The sequence below is a fragment of the Pseudophryne corroboree genome, chromosome 11 (genome assembly GCF_028390025.1).
Source record: "Pseudophryne corroboree isolate aPseCor3 chromosome 11, aPseCor3.hap2, whole genome shotgun sequence".
NCBI lineage: Eukaryota > Metazoa > Chordata > Amphibia > Anura > Myobatrachidae > Pseudophryne > Pseudophryne corroboree.
Window position 1 is genome coordinate 339,955,852 of NC_086454.1, and position 17,343 is coordinate 339,973,194.

At 56.1% G+C, this 17,343-nt stretch overlaps 1 protein-coding gene across 4 annotated transcripts in view; it reads right to left on the minus strand.

Annotated features, from left to right (window-relative positions):
- Positions 1–17,343, minus strand: part of FCSK (fucose kinase) — a 144,300-nt gene that overhangs the window by 3,017 nt on the left and 123,940 nt on the right. For all 4 annotated transcript variants that reach the window (XM_063945868.1, XM_063945867.1, XM_063945870.1 and 1 more), the window contains exons 16-21: positions 9,065–9,275; positions 7,564–7,730; positions 4,503–4,730; positions 3,573–3,716; positions 2,529–2,648; positions 2,269–2,456 (exon numbers count right to left, since the gene is read on the minus strand). In XM_063945868.1, the coding sequence (XP_063801938.1) occupies positions 2,269–2,456; positions 2,529–2,648; positions 3,573–3,716; positions 4,503–4,730; positions 7,564–7,730; positions 9,065–9,275 (1,058 nt within the window). The remainder of the gene's footprint in view (positions 1–2,268; positions 2,457–2,528; positions 2,649–3,572; positions 3,717–4,502; positions 4,731–7,563; positions 7,731–9,064; positions 9,276–17,343) is intronic.

Sequence of the window (17,343 nt, forward strand, 5' to 3'; positions counted from 1 at the left end):
GGGGGCATTACTACTGGGAGGTCATCTATTGGGGGCAAACTTATAAGGGGCATTATTACTGGGGGCAAACTACTGGAGGACATTATTACTGGGGGGTATCTACTGGGGGCAAACTGCTGGGGGACATTATTACTGGGTGGCATCTACTGGGGGCAAACTACTGTGGGACTATTACTGGGGGCCAACTACAAAGGTGCCAACTACTGGCGGCTTAACTACAGGGGCATTACTACTTGGGGGCTAAACTACAGGGGGGCCAAACTACTGGGGGCTTAACTACTGGGGGCAAACTGCTGGGGGACATTATTACTGGGTGGCATCTACTGGGGGCAAACTACTGTGGGACTATTACTGGGGGCCAACTACAAAGGTGCCAACTACTGGCGGCTTAACTACAGGGGCATTACTACTTGGGGGCTAAACTACAGGGGGGCCAAACTACTGGGGGCTTAACTACAGGGGCCAAACTACTGGGGGCTAACTACAGGGGCCAAACTACTGAAGGCTAAGCTACAAGGGTGCATAACTACAGGGACTAAACTACAATGGGGCAAACTACAGGGGGGCATTACTACTGGTGGCTAAATTACTGGGGGCATTACCACTGGGAGGCTAAACTAAAGGGGGCAGGGGTAAACTACTGGGGTCATGACTGCAGGGGAATTACCACTGGGGGCATAATGACTGGGGGCATTACTACAGGCAACATTACTACTGGGGGCAATACGGGCATTGCAAAAGGGGCACCACTACTTGGGGGTCTATATAAGGGGCACTACCAGTACAGTGGACATTGCATAATGAGCGCTACAACTGTGGGCATTGTATAAGAAGCGCCACCTCACATGCACCGAAGCCGCACGCAAATGTACTTGCCCCTTCCATGGTGCCCCCCCTATCATTTTCTTCTGGATCCGCCCCTGGGCACTATACCTCACAGGTGTAGCATAGCACAGGTGTACCCCGAACACAGGCATTATAGGGCACATACAGGTGTACCCCGTACATAGGCACTATACCTCACATACAGGTGTATCCCATCCATAAGCACTATACCTCACATACAGGTGTACCCCGTACATAGGCACTATACCTCACATACAGGTGTATCCCATCCATAAGCACTATACCTCACATACAGGTGTACCCCGTACACAGGCAGTATACCTCACATACAGGTGTAGCACAGCACAGGTGTACCCCGTACATAGGCACTATACCTCACATACAGGTTTAGCACAGCACAGGTGTAGCACAGCACAGGTGTACCCCGTACATAGGCACTATACCTCACATACAGGTTTAGCACAGCACAGGTGTACCCTGAACACAGGCACTATACCTCACATACAGGTGTATCCCATCCATAAGCACTATACCTCACATACAGGTTTAGCACAGCACAGGTGTACCCCGTACATAGGCACTATACCTCACATACAGGTGTACCCCGTACATAGGCACTATACATCACATACAGGTGTAGCACAGCACAGGCCGAACACAGGCATTATAGGGCACATACAGGTTTAGCACATCACAGGTGTACCCTGAACACAGGCACTATACCTCACATACAGGTTTAGCACAGCACAGGTGTACCCCGTACATAGGCACTATACCTCACTTACAGGTGTAGCATAGCACAGGTGTACCCCCGAACACAGGCATTATAGGGCACATACAGGTGTAGCACAGCACAGGTGTACCCCGAACACAGGCATTATAGGGCACATACAGGTGTAGCACATCACAGGTGTACCCTGAACACAGGCACTATACCTCACATACAGGTGTACCCCATACACAGGCACTATCCCTCACATACAGGTGTAGCACAGCACAGGTATACCCCGAACACAGGCATTATAGCGCACATACAGGTGTATCCCATCCATAAGCACTATACCTCACATACAGGTGTACCCCGTACACAGGCACTATACCTCACATACAGGTGTAGCACAGCACAGGTGTACCCCGAACACAGGCACTATACCTCACATACAGGTGTAGCATAGCACAGGTGTACCCCAAACACAGGCATTATAGGGCACATACAGGTGTAGCACATCACAGGTGTACCCCGTACATAGGCACTATACCTCACATACAGGTGTACACCGTACATAGGCAGTATAGCACACATACAGGTGTAACACAGCACATGTGGCCTAAGGCCGTATGGCGCATATAGTACAGCACAGGGGTATACTGGAGGTAGGTATTATAGCACATATATTGCGTAGCACAGCCCAGGTATATTACCTGCAGTAGATTCCGAGCCAGCCGAGTCTTTCCAGTATACACCAGGAGGAGATGTTGGTTTAACTCCTCCAAAAATGCTTTGGGAAGCTCAATACACTCAACTTGTACTTGAAGGGGCAGTTTAGGAGCAGAACGTCCAATTTTCACTCCTGGAATCAGCCCCCCGACCTGGTCCTGCCAGCCACCGCCTGAGGGGAGACATAAGGAGCCTTCAGTCTCATGTAAGGCAGAAATAGCAGCTCTGGCGGACAATCACTCACCTGTCGTCAGTACCTGCTCCAGGTGTAGAACCGCGTGGATCAGAGACTCTGCATCTGCCGACCTTCCTGATGCCTCATACAGCACCGCCATTACTGCCCCCGCCAGGATACTGCTTGTACCTGCAGGAGACAGCACCTCTATACAGGAGCGTGTGACGGGCACAAACCTCTAGGACCCCAGACAGGAGTCACACTGCATGTAACGCTAAGACCCCTGTAATATCCCACAGTGGAGCAGTGTCACAGCCCCTGTGTGATTATACCAACAAGTCACCCATTGTACAGCTAAACCTCACTGCACAGCCCATATAGAGGATCTGGGAATGGGACACCCCGCACACCCCATACGGAGGCTCTGGGAATAGGAAACCCCAATCACGCCCCATACAAAGGCTCTGGGAATGGGACACCCCGCACACCCCATACATAGGCTCTGGGAATGGGACACCCCACTTACACCCCCTATCAGAGGCTCTGGGAATGGGACACCCCACTTACACCCCCATACAGAGGCTCTGGGAATGGGACACTCCACTTACACCCCCATACAGAGGCTCTGGGAATGGGACACCCCACTCGCACCCCATATAGAGCCTCTGGGAATGGAACACCCCACTTACACTCCATACAGAGGCTCTGGGAATGGGAAACCCCACTAACACCCCATACAGAGGCTCTGGGAATGGGACACCCCACTTACACCCCCATACAGAGGCTCTGGGAATGGGACACCCCACTTACACCCCCATATAGAGGCTCTGGGAATGGGACACCCAACTTACACCCCCATATAGAGGCTCTGGGAATGGGACACCCCACTCGCACCCCATGTAGAGGCTCTGGGAATGGAACACCCCACTTACACCCCATACAGAGGCTCTGGGAATGGGACACCCCCATTAATATGTGAATCTGGCACCAGAGACACATGAGGAGGAGACAATTTTCCCTGGAGGAAGCCACAGGCGTTAGAGGTCTCTCTGATCAGCCCTCTGGTCACTGTAGTGGCCGATGCTGCATTGTGGGTAATGTCATCGCACTTACCCAAACCAGATCCATGTGGCAGGTGAGACCACGTCCGCAGCTCAAACCCTCCCCCATATTTCTTGCTGAGCTGCTGGGACAGCGTTTTCTCAGACGTTGCGTTCACGGTTCCCGAACAGATGAAGGCGGCTTTGAGTAACGCCCCTGAGCAGGCGAAGAGACAACAGGAGGTCAGGAGAACCAGACAAGCACAGACACAGGAGGTCAGGAGAACCAGACAAGCACAGACACAGGAGGTCAGGAGAACCAGACAAGCACAGACACAGGAGGTCAGGAGAACCAGACAAGCACAGATACAGGAGGTCAGGAGATCCAGACAAGCACAGATACAGGAGGTCAGGAGATCCAGACAAGCACAGACACAGGAGGTCAGGAGAACCAGACAAGCACAGATACAGGAGGTCAGGAGATCCAGACAAGCACAGACACAGGAGGTCAGGAGATCCAGACAAACACAGACACAGGAGGTCAGGAGAACCAGACATGCACAGACACAGGAGGTCAGGAGAACCAGACAAGCACAGACACAGGAGATCCAGACAAGCATAGACACAGGAGATCCAGACAAGCACAGACACAGGAGATCAGGAGATCCAGACAAGCACAGACACAGGAGATCCAGACAAGCACAGACACAGGAGGTCAGGAGATCCAGACAAGCACAGACACAGGAGATCCAGACAAGCACAGATACAGGAGATCCAGACAAGCACAGACACAGGAGGTCAGGAGATCCAGACAAGCACAGATACAGGAGATCCAGACAAGCACAGACACAGGAGGTCATGAGATCCAGACAAGCACAGATACAGGAGATCCAGACAAGCACAGACACAGGAGATCAGGAGATCCAGACAAGCACAGACACAGGAGGGCAGGAGATCCAGACAAGCACAGACAGCAGGTAAGGGTCACTGGTGTGTGGCTCACCTGGGGCCTGAGGCTGGCAGTAGTCCTGCAGGTCAGCGAGACTGTGACAAGTCAGCTGAGTGTGGAGCTGGGCTCCCTGCGGCCCACTGCTACTGGACAGGCGCAGCTGCAGCTCCGGAATCCTTCTGGCTGCAGCACCTATCGGCCTCTGACCGTCAACCAGCACAGCCACATTAACCACCGCACCGCCATGTTCATATGTGATTGGAGGCGTGTCACTCCAGCCCCCTAACAGGAGACACAGGAACAATCATCAGATGACCTGTCACCGACCCGACGTCAGCACCCTGTCACCTACCTGTACTCTGCCCGACGTCAGCGACGCCACCTACCTGTACTCTGCCCGACGTCCGCGACCTGTCCCCTACCTGTACTCTGCCCGTCGTCAGTGACCTGTCACCTACCTGTACTCTGCCCCACGTCAGCACCTGTCACCTACCTGTACTCTGCCCAACATCAGTGACCTGTCACCTACCTGTACTCTGCCTGACGTCAGCGACGCCACCTACCTGTACTCTGCCCGACATCAGTGACATGTCACCTACCTGTACTCTGCCCGACGTCAGCGACCTGTCCCCTACCTGTACTCTGGCCAGCGTCAGGAACCTGTCACCTACCTATACTCTGGCCAGCGTCAGGAACCTGTCACCTACCTGTACTCTGCCCCACGTCAGCGCCTGTCACCTACCTGTACTCTGCCTGACGTCAGCGACGCCACCTACCTGTACTCTGCCCGACATCAGTGACATGTCACCTACCTGTACTCTGCCCGACGTCAGCACCTGTCACCTACCTGTACTCTGCCCGACGTCAGCACCTGTCACCTACCTGTACTCTGCCCAACATCAGTGACCTGTCACCTACCTGTACTCTGCCTGACGTCAGCGACGCCACCTACCTGTACTCTGCCCGACGTCAGCGACCTGTCCCCTACCTGTACTCTGCCCGACGTCAGCGCCTGTCACCTACCTGTACTCTGCCCGACGTCAGCGCCTGTCACCTACCTGTACTCTGCCCGACGTCAGTGACCTGTCCCCTACCTGTACTCTGCCCAACGTCAGCGCCTGTCACCTACCTGTACTCTGCCCGATATCCGTGACCTGTCACCTACCTGTACTCTGCCTGACGTCAGCTCCTGTCACCTACCTGTACTCTGCCCGACGTCAGCGCCTGTCACCTACCTGTACTCTGCCTGACGTCAGCGACGCCACCTACCTGTACTCTGCCCGACATCAGCGACCTGTCCCCTACCTGTACTCTGCCCGACGTCAGTGACCTGTCCCCTACCTGTACTCTGCCCAATGTCAGCGCCTGTCACCTACCTGTACTCTACCCGACATCAGCTACGCTACCTACCTGTCATAAGCACCCATCACCTACCTGTACTCTGCCTGACGTCAGCGACGCCACCTACCTGTACTCTGCCCGACGTCAGTGACCTGTCCCCTACCTGTACTCTGGCCAGCGTCAGGAACCTGTCACCTACCTATACTCTGGCCAGCGTCAGGAACCTGTCACCTACCTGTACTCTGCCCCACGTCAGCGCCTGCCACCTACCTGTACTCTGCCTGACGTCAGCGACGCCACCTACCTGTACTCTGTCCAATGTCAGGCTGGGCTCAGTATACACATGTTAAGCGTGGGCCTCAGTATACTTAATCCCCAGTGTAGACCGGGATCAGTGTAGGCCGGGCTCAGTGTGGGCCTCAGTATACATACCCCCCAGTGTAGACCGGGATCAGTGTAGACCTCAGTATACATACCCCCCAGTGTAGGCCGGGCTCAGTGTAGACCTCAGTATACATACTCCCCCAGTGTAGGCAGGGCTCAGTGTAGACCTCAGTATACATACTCCCCCAGTGTAGGCCGGGCTCAGTGTAGGCCTCAGTATACATACTCCCGCAGTGTAAGCCGGGCTCAGTGTAGGCCTCAGTAAAAATCCCCCCCAGTGTAGGCCGGGCTCAGTGTAGGCCTCGGTATACATACCCCCCAGTGTAGGCTGGGCTCAGTGTAGGCCTCGGTATACATACCCCCCAGTGTAGGCCGGGCTCAGTGTAGGCCTCGGTATACATACTCCCCCAGTGCAGGCCGGGCTCAGTGTAGGCCTCAGTATACATACTCCCCCAGTGTAAGCCGGGCTCAGTGTAGGCCTCAGTATACATATACCCCAGTGCAGGATGGGCTCAGTGTAGGCCTCAGTATACATACTCCCACAGTGCAGGCTGGGCTCAGTGTAGGCCTTAGTATACATACTCCCCCAGTGCAGGCCGGGCTCAGTGTAGGCCTCAGTATACATACTCCCCCAGTGTAGGCCGGGCTCAGTGTAGGCCTCAGTATACATACTCCCCCAGTGCAGGCCGGGCTCAGTGTAGGCCTCAGTATACATACTCCCCCAGTGTAGGCCAGGCTCAGTGTAGGCCTCAGTATACATATACCCCAGTGCAGGATGGGCTCAGTGTAGGCCTCAGTATACATACTCCCCCAGTGAAGGCCGGGCTTAGTGTAGGCCTCAGTATACATACTCCCCCAGTGCAGGTCGGGCTCAGTGTAGGCCTCAGTATACATACCCCCCAGTGTAAACCGGGCTCAGTGTAGGCCTCAGTATACATACCCCCCCAGTGCAGGCCAGGCTCAGTGTAGGCCTCAGTATACATACTCCCCAAGTGTAGGCTGGGTCAGTGTAGGCCTCAGTATACATACCCTCCCAGTGCAGGCCAGGCTCAGTGTAGGCCTCAGTATACATACCCCCCCAGTGCAGGCCAGGCTCAGTGTAGGCCTCAGTATACATACTCCCCAAGTGTAGGCTGGGTCAGTGTAGGCCTCAGTATACATACCCTCCCAGTGCAGGCCAGGCTCAGTGTAGGCCTCAGTATACATACCCCCCCAGTGCAGGCCATGCTCAGTGTAGGCCTCAGTATACATACCTTCCCCAGTGCAGGCCAGGCCCACCCTTTCCCCCCAGCTCACTTAATCCACCCAGGCTGGGTTCAGTGTGGCGCCCGGCTCCCTTCCTCCCATTGTATATATTACAGTAGCTGTGTACTACCCTACAGGCACCCACCAGACACGTCGATCCTCGCTGGACATGCTGCCGTCACCCACTGATTCTGGGGCAGCAGCTTCTTTTCACCAAGAGACACAAACTGGAAAGCGGACATCACAGCTCTGCGGATTAGGATCTGTTCCGCCCCTTCATAATGTCGCGCAGCACGGAGGAGCAGAGCCGGTCTGGAAGGTGAATACACTGGGTAAGGGACACACTGCAAAATCGCATCCATCTAGCCTGCAGAGCATCACAATCCTAACCGACCTGAACCCTGCAGAGCATCACAATCCTAACCGACCTGAACCCTGCAGAGCATCACAACTCACACAGCTATGTAATCCTAACCGACCTGAACCCTGCAGAGCATCACTCACACAGCTGCATAATGCTAACGTCCAGAATCCTGCAGAGCATCACAATTTACACAGCTGCATAATCCTAACTGACCTGAACCCTGCAGAGCATCACTCACACAGCTGCATAATCCTAACCGACCTGAAACCTGCAGAGCATCACAACTCACACAGCTGCATAATCCTAACCGACCTGAAACCTGCAGAGCATCACAACTCACACAGCTGCATAATCCTAACCGACCTGAAACCTGCAGATCATCACAACTCACACAGCTGCATAATCCTAACCGACCTGAAACCTGCAGAGCATCACAACTCACACAGCTGCATAATCCTAACCGACCTGAAACCTGCAGAGCATCACAACTCACACAGCTGCATAATCCTAACCGACCTGAACCCTGCAGAGCATCACAACTCACACAGCTGCATAATCCTAACCGACCTGAACCCTGCAGAGCATCACAACTCACACAGCTACATAATCCTAACCGACCTGAACCCTGCAGAGCATCACAACTCACACAGCTGCATAATCCTAACCGACCTGAAACCTGCAGAGCATCACAACTCACACAGCTGCATAATGCTAACCGACCTGAACTCTGCAGAGAATCACAACTCACACTACTATATAATGCAATCTGTTCAGAACCCTGCAGAGCATCACAACTCACACAGCTGCATAATCCTAACCGACCTGAACTCTGCAGAGAATCACAACTCACACTACTATATAATGCAATCTGTTCAGAACCCTGCAGAGCATCACAACTCACACAGCTGCATAATCCTAACCGACCTGAACCCTGCAGAGCATCACAACTCACACAGCTGCATAATCCTAACCGACCTGAAACCTGCAGAGCATCACAACTCACACAGCTGCATAATCCTAACCGACCTGAACCCTGCAGAGCATCACAACTCACACAGCTACATAATCCTAACTGACCTGAACCCTGCAGAGCATCACAACTCACTACTATATAATGCAATCTGTTCAGAACCCTGCAGAGCATCACAGCCACATACAGGAACAATTTATGTTACATTCTCTCAGCACCGCACAAGATCATTTTCTGCCATACAAAATGAACATTCCATTGTCCCTACAATAAGACAGGAACTGTGCGCCTCCATGGTCAGTGACCCGTTACCTGCTTAACCACCGCTGTCGCTCTTCAGCCATAAGTTTCACACCCTGCGAGATGTCGCCCTTCTCCAGCAGCCGGTAGCCAGGCGCCCAGGCGCTGTTAGCCGCTGGTCCACTCCTCAGCCCTCCCTCACCATCCGCCATGCAGCCCAGCAGGTCTGCCACACAGGCCAGTGCCCGGGCAGCCACCCCGGCATCATCACTCTCTGAGGCCACTGTGCAGGAACAAGAGAACCCATCAGAGCCATCGCAACTCCTCGCCCTGTGCCCGCAGCTAGAGCCAACTGTAATCCTTGCCCTGTGCCCGCAGCTAGAGCCAACTGTAATCCTCACCCTGTGCCCGCAGCTAGAGCCAACTGTAATCCTCGCCCTGTGCCCGCAGCTAGAGCCAACTGTAATCCTCGCCCTGTGCCCACAGCTAGAGCCAACTCTAATCCTCACCCTGTGCCCACAGCTAGAGCCAACTGTAATCCTCACCCTGTGCCCGCAGCTAGAGCCAACTGTAATCCTCGCCCTGTGCCCGCAGCTAGAGCCAACTGTAATCCTCGCCCTGTGCCCACAGCTAGAGCCAACTGTAATCCTCACCCTGTGCCCGCAGCTAGAGCCAACTGTAATCCTCGCCCTGTGCCCGCAGCTAGAGCCAACTGTAATCCTCGCCCTGTGCCCGCAGCTAGAGCCAACTGTAATCCTCACCCTGTGCCCGCAGCTAGAGCCAACTGTAATCCTCGCCCTGTGCCCGCAGCTAGAGCCAACTGTAATCCTCACCCTGTGCCCACAGCTAGAGCCAACTCTAATCCTCACCCTGTGCCCACAGCTAGAGCCAACTGTAATCCTCACCCTGTGCCCACAGCTAGAGCCAACTGTAATCCTCGCCCTGTGCCCACAGCTAGAGCCAACTCTAATCCTCACCCTGTGCCCACAGCTAGAGCCAACTCTAATCCTCACCCTGTGCCCACAGCTAGAGCCAACTGTAATCCTCACCCTGTGCCCACAGCTAGAGCCAACTGTAATCCTCGCCCTGTGCCCACAGCTAGAGCCAACTCTAATCCTCACCCTGTGCCCACAGCTAGAGCCAACTGTAATCCCCACCCTGTGCCCACAGCTAGAGCCAACTGTAATCCTCACCCTGTGCCCACAGCTAGAGCCAACTCTAATCCTCACCCTGTGCCCACAGCTAGAGCCAACTGTAATCCTCGCCCTGTGCCCGCAGCTAGAGCCAACTGTAATCCTCACCCTGTGCCCACAGCTAGAGCCAACTCTAATCCTCACCCTGTGCCCACAGCTAGAGCCAACTGTAATCCTCACCCTGTGCCCACAGCTAGAGCCAACTGTAATCCTCGCCCTGTGCCCACAGCTAGAGCCAACTGTAATCCTCGCCCTGTGCCCGCAGCTAGAGCCAACTGTAATCCTCACCCTGTGCCCGCAGCTAGAGCCAACTGTAATCCTCGCCCTGTGCCCGCAGCTAGAGCCAACTCTAATCCTCACCCTGTGCCCACAGCTAGAGCCAACTGTAATCCTCACCCTGTGTCCACAGCTAGAGCCAACTCTAATCCTCACCCTGTGCCCGCAGCTAGAGCCAACTGTAATCCTCGCCCTGTGCCCACAGCTGCAGCTAGAGCCAACTCTAATACTCACCCTGTGCCCGCAGCTAGAGCCAACACTAATCCTTGCCCTGTGCCCGCAGCTAGAGCCAACGCTAATCCTCGCCCTGTGCCTGCAGCTAGAGCCAACTCTAATCCTCGCCCTGTGCCCGCAGCTAGAGCCAACTCTAATCCTCGCTCTGTGCCCGCAGCTAGAGCCAACTCTAATCCTCGCCCTGTGCCCACAGCTAGTGCCAACACTAATCCTCGCAGCAAGAGCCAACTCTAATCCTCGCCCTGTGCCCGCAGCAAGAGCCAACGCTAATCCTCGCCCTGTGCCCGCAGCTAGAGCCAACTGTAATCCTTGCCCTGTGCCCACAGCTAGAGCCAACTCTAATCCTCGCCCTGTGCCCACAGCAAGAGCCAACGCTAATCCTCGCCCTGTGCCCGCAGCTAGAGCCAACTCTAATCCTCACCCTGTGCCCGCAGCTAGAGCCAACTCTAATCCTCGCCCTGTGCCCACAGCAAGAGCCAACTCTAATCCTCGCCCTGTGCCCACAGCTAGAGCCAACTCTAATCCTCGCCCTGTGCCCACAGCTAGAGCCAACTCTAATCCTCGCCCTGTGCCCGCAGCTAGAGCCAACGCTAATCCTCGCCCTGTGCCCGCAGCTAGAGCCAACTGTAATCCTCGCCCTGTGCCCGCAGCTAGAGCCAACTCTAATCCTCGCCCTGTGCCCGCAGCAAGAGCCAACTCTAATCCTCACCCTGTGCCCACAGCTAGAGCCAACTCTAATCCTCGCCCTGTGCCCGCACCTAGAGCCAACGCTAATCCTCGCCCTGTGCCCGCAGCTAGAGCCAACTGTAATCCTCGCCCTGTGCCCGCAGCTAGAGCCAACTCTAATCCTCGCCCTGTGCCCGCAGCTAGAGCCAACTGTAATCCTCACCCTGTGCCCGCAGCTAGAGCCAACTGTAATCCTCGCCCTGTGCCCGCAGCTAGAGCCAACTGTAATCCTCACCCTATGCCCACAGCTAGAGCCAACTCTAATCCTCACCCTGTGCCCACAGCTAGAGCCAACTGTAATCCTCACCCTGTGCCCACAGCTAGAGCCAACTGTAATCCTCGCCCTGTGCCCGCAGCTAGAGCCAACTGTAATCCTCGCCCTGTGCCCGCAGCTAGAGCCAACTGTAATCCTCACCCTATGCCCACAGCTAGAGCCAACTCTAATCCTCACCCTGTGCCCACAGCTAGAGCCAACTGTAATCCTCACCCTGTGCCCACAGCTAGAGCCAACTGTAATCCTCGCCCTGTGCCCGCAGCTAGAGCCAACTGTAATCCTCGCCCTGTGCCCGCAGCTAGAGCCAACTGTAATCCTCACCCTGTGCCCGCAGCTAGAGCCAACTGTAATCCTCGCCCTGTGCCCGCAGCTAGAGCCAACTGTAATCCTCACCCTGTGCCCGCAGCTAGAGCCAACTGTAATCCTCGCCCTGTGCCCGCAGCTAGAGCCAACTGTAATCCTCACCCTATGCCCACAGCTAGAGCCAACTCTAATCCTCACCCTGTGCCCACAGCTAGAGCCAACTGTAATCCTCACCCTGTGCCCACAGCTAGAGCCAACTGTAATCCTCGCCCTGTGCCCGCAGCTAGAGCCAACTGTAATCCTCGCCCTGTGCCCGCAGCTAGAGCCAACTGTAATCCTCACCCTATGCTCACAGCTAGAGCCAACTCTAATCCTCACCCTGTGCCCACAGCTAGAGCCAACTGTAATCCTCACCCTGTGCCCACAGCTAGAGCCAACTGTAATCCTCGCCCTGTGCCCGCAGCTAGAGCCAACTGTAATCCTCGCCCTGTGCCCGCAGCTAGAGCCAACTGTAATCCTCACCCTGTGCCCGCAGCTAGAGCCAACTGTAATCCTCGCCCTGTGCCCGCAGCTAGAGCCAACTCTAATCCTCACCCTGTGCCCACAGCTAGAGCCAACTGTAATCCTCACCCTGTGCCCACAGCTAGAGCCAACTCTAATCCTCACCCTGTGCCCGCAGCTAGAGCCAACTGTAATCCTCGCCCTGTGCCCACAGCTGCAGCTAGAGCCAACTCTAATACTCACCCTGTGCCCGCAGCTAGAGCCAACACTAATCCTTGCCCTGTGCCCGCAGCTAGAGCCAACGCTAATCCTCGCCCTGTGCCTGCAGCTAGAGCCAACTCTAATCCTCGCCCTGTGCCCGCAGCTAGAGCCAACTCTAATCCTCGCCCTGTGCCCACAGCTAGTGCCAACACTAATCCTCGCAGCAAGAGCCAACTCTAATCCTCGCCCTGTGCCCGCAGCAAGAGCCAACGCTAATCCTCGCCCTGTGCCCGCAGCTAGAGCCAACTGTAATCCTTGCCCTGTGCCCACAGCTAGAGCCAACTCTAATCCTCGCCCTGTGCCCACAGCAAGAGCCAACGCTAATCCTCGCCCTGTGCCCGCAGCTAGAGCCAACTCTAATCCTCACCCTGTGCCCGCAGCTAGAGCCAACTCTAATCCTCGCCCTGTGCCCACAGCAAGAGCCAACTCTAATCCTCGCCCTGTGCCCACAGCTAGAGCCAACTCTAATCCTCGCCCTGTGCCCACAGCTAGAGCCAACTCTAATCCTCGCCCTGTGCCCGCAGCTAGAGCCAACGCTAATCCTCGCCCTGTGCCCGCAGCTAGAGCCAACTGTAATCCTCGCCCTGTGCCCGCAGCTAGAGCCAACTCTAATCCTCGCCCTGTGCCCGCAGCAAGAGCCAACTCTAATCCTCACCCTGTGCCCACAGCTAGAGCCAACTCTAATCCTCGCCCTGTGCCCGCAGCAAGAGCCAACTCTAATCCTCCTTTGCCCGCACCTAGAGCCAACGCTAATCCTCGCCCTGTGCCCGCAGCTAGAGCCAACTGTAATCCTCGCCCTGTGCCCGCAGCTAGAGCCAACTCTAATCCTCGCCCTGTGCCCGCAGCTAGAGCCAACTGTAATCCTCACCCTGTGCCCGCAGCTAGAGCCAACTGTAATCCTCGCCCTGTGCCCGCAGCTAGAGCCAACTGTAATCCTCACCATATGCCCACAGCTAGAGCCAACTCTAATCCTCACCCTGTGCCCACAGCTAGAGCCAACTGTAATCCTCACCCTGTGCCCACAGCTAGAGCCAACTGTAATCCTCGCCCTGTGCCCGCAGCTAGAGCCAACTGTAATCCTCACCCTGTGCCCACAGCTAGAGCCAACTGTAATCCTCACCCTGTGCCCACAGCTAGAGCCAACTGTAATCCTCGCCCTGTGCCCGCAGCTAGAGCCAACTGTAATCCTCGCCCTGTGCCCGCAGCTAGAGCCAACTGTAATCCTCACCCTGTGCCCGCAGCTAGAGCCAACTGTAATCCTCGCCCTGTGCCCGCAGCTAGAGCCAACTCTAATCCTCACCCTGTGCCCACAGCTAGAGCCAACTGTAATCCTCACCCTGTGCCCACAGCTAGAGCCAACTCTAATCCTCACCCTGTGCCCGCAGCTAGAGCCAACTGTAATCCTCGCCCTGTGCCCACAGCTGCAGCTAGAGCCAACTCTAATACTCACCCTGTGCCCGCAGCTAGAGCCAACACTAATCCTTGCCCTGTGCCCGCAGCTAGAGCCAACGCTAATCCTCGCCCTGTGCCTGCAGCTAGAGCCAACTCTAATCCTCGCCCTGTGCCCGCAGCTAGAGCCAACTCTAATCCTCGCTCTGTGCCCGCAGCTAGAGCCAACTCTAATCCTCGCCCTGTGCCCACAGCTAGTGCCAACACTAATCCTCGCAGCAAGAGCCAACTCTAATCCTCGCCCTGTGCCCGCAGCAAGAGCCAACGCTAATCCTCGCCCTGTGCCCGCAGCTAGAGCCAACTGTAATCCTTGCCCTGTGCCCACAGCTAGAGCCAACTCTAATCCTCGCCCTGTGCCCACAGCAAGAGCCAACGCTAATCCTCGCCCTGTGCCCGCAGCTAGAGCCAACTCTAATCCTCACCCTGTGCCCGCAGCTAGAGCCAACTCTAATCCTCGCCCTGTGCCCACAGCAAGAGCCAACTCTAATCCTCGCCCTGTGCCCACAGCTAGAGCCAACTCTAATCCTCGCCCTGTGCCCACAGCTAGAGCCAACTCTAATCCTCGCCCTGTGCCCGCAGCTAGAGCCAACGCTAATCCTCGCCCTGTGCCCGCAGCTAGAGCCAACTGTAATCCTCGCCCTGTGCCCGCAGCTAGAGCCAACTCTAATCCTCGCCCTGTGCCCGCAGCAAGAGCCAACTCTAATCCTCACCCTGTGCCCACAGCTAGAGCCAACTCTAATCCTCGCCCTGTGCCCGCAGCAAGAGCCAACTCTAATCCTCCTTTGCCCGCACCTAGAGCCAACGCTAATCCTCGCCCTGTGCCCGCAGCTAGAGCCAACTGTAATCCTCGCCCTGTGCCCGCAGCTAGAGCCAACTCTAATCCTCGCCCTGTGCCCGCAGCTAGAGCCAACTGTAATCCTCACCCTGTGCCCGCAGCTAGAGCCAACTGTAATCCTCGCCCTGTGCCCGCAGCTAGAGCCAACTGTAATCCTCACCATATGCCCACAGCTAGAGCCAACTCTAATCCTCACCCTGTGCCCACAGCTAGAGCCAACTGTAATCCTCACCCTGTGCCCACAGCTAGAGCCAACTGTAATCCTCACCCTGTGCCCGCAGCTAGAGCCAACTGTAATCCTCACCCTGTGCCCACAGCTAGAGCCAACTGTAATCCTCACCCTGTGCCCACAGCTAGAGCCAACTGTAATCCTCGCCCTGTGCCCGCAGCTAGAGCCAACTGTAATCCTCGCCCTGTGCCCGCAGCTAGAGCCAACTGTAATCCTCACCCTGTGCCCGCAGCTAGAGCCAACTGTAATCCTCGCCCTGTGCCCGCAGCTAGAGCCAACTCTAATCCTCACCCTGTGCCCACAGCTAGAGCCAACTGTAATCCTCACCCTGTGCCCACAGCTAGAGCCAACTCTAATCCTCACCCTGTGCCCGCAGCTAGAGCCAACTGTAATCCTCGCCCTGTGCCCACAGCTGCAGCTAGAGCCAACTCTAATACTCACCCTGTGCCCGCAGCTAGAGCCAACACTAATCCTTGCCCTGTGCCCGCAGCTAGAGCCAACGCTAATCCTCGCCCTGTGCCTGCAGCTAGAGCCAACTCTAATCCTCGCCCTGTGCCCGCAGCTAGAGCCAACTCTAATCCTCGCTCTGTGCCCGCAGCTAGAGCCAACTCTAATCCTCGCCCTGTGCCCACAGCTAGTGCCAACACTAATCCTCGCAGCAAGAGCCAACTCTAATCCTCGCCCTGTGCCCGCAGCAAGAGCCAACGCTAATCCTCGCCCTGTGCCCGCAGCTAGAGCCAACTGTAATCCTTGCCCTGTGCCCACAGCTAGAGCCAACTCTAATCCTCGCCCTGTGCCCACAGCAAGAGCCAACGCTAATCCTCGCCCTGTGCCCGCAGCTAGAGCCAACTCTAATCCTCACCCTGTGCCCGCAGCTAGAGCCAACTCTAATCCTCGCCCTGTGCCCACAGCAAGAGCCAACTCTAATCCTCGCCCTGTGCCCACAGCTAGAGCCAACTCTAATCCTCGCCCTGTGCCCACAGCTAGAGCCAACTCTAATCCTCGCCCTGTGCCCGCAGCTAGAGCCAACGCTAATCCTCGCCCTGTGCCCGCAGCTAGAGCCAACTGTAATCCTCGCCCTGTGCCCGCAGCTAGAGCCAACTCTAATCCTCGCCCTGTGCCCGCAGCAAGAGCCAACTCTAATCCTCACCCTGTGCCCACAGCTAGAGCCAACTCTAATCCTCGCCCTGTGCCCGCAGCAACAGCCAACTCTAATCCTCCTTTGCCCGCACCTAGAGCCAACGCTAATCCTCGCCCTGTGCCCGCAGCTAGAGCCAACTGTAATCCTCGCCCTGTGCCCGCAGCTAGAGCCAACTCTAATCCTCGCCCTGTGCCCGCAGCTAGAGCCAACGCTAATCCTCGCCCTGTGCCCGCAGCTAGAGCCAACTGTAATCCTCGCCCTGTGCCCGCAGCTAGAGCCAACTCTAATCCTCACCCTGTGCCCGCAGCTAGAGCCAATGCTAATCCTCACCCTGTGCCCGCAGCTAGAGCCAACTCTAATCCTCGCCCTGTGCCCGCTCTGTGCAGCTAGAGCTAACTCTAATGCTCGCCCTGTGCCCGCTCTGTGCAGCTAGAGCCAACTCTAATGCTCGCCCTGTGCCCGCTCTGTACAGCTAGAGCCAACTCTAATCCTCGCTCTGTGCCCACAGCTAGAGCCAACTGTAATCCTCACCCTGTGCGCATAGCTAGATCCAACTCGAAGGCTCGCCCTGTGCCCGCTCTGTGCAGGTAGAGCCATTTTATCCTCGCACTGTGCCCGCTCTGTACAGCTAGAGCCATTTTACCCTCGCCCTGTGCCCGCTCTGTACAGCTAGAGCCATCTAATCCTCGCCCTGTGCCCACTCTGTACAGCTAGAGCCAACTCAAATCCTCGCCCTGTGCCCGCTCTGTACAGCTAGAGCCATCTAATCCTCACCCTGTGCCCGCTCTGTACAGCTAGAGCCATCTAATCCTCGCCTTGTGCCCGCTCTGTACAGCTAGAACCATTTTACCCTCGCCCTGTGCCCGCTCTGTACAGCTAGAGCCATCTAATCCTCGCCCTGTGCCCACTCTGTACAGCTAGAGCCAACT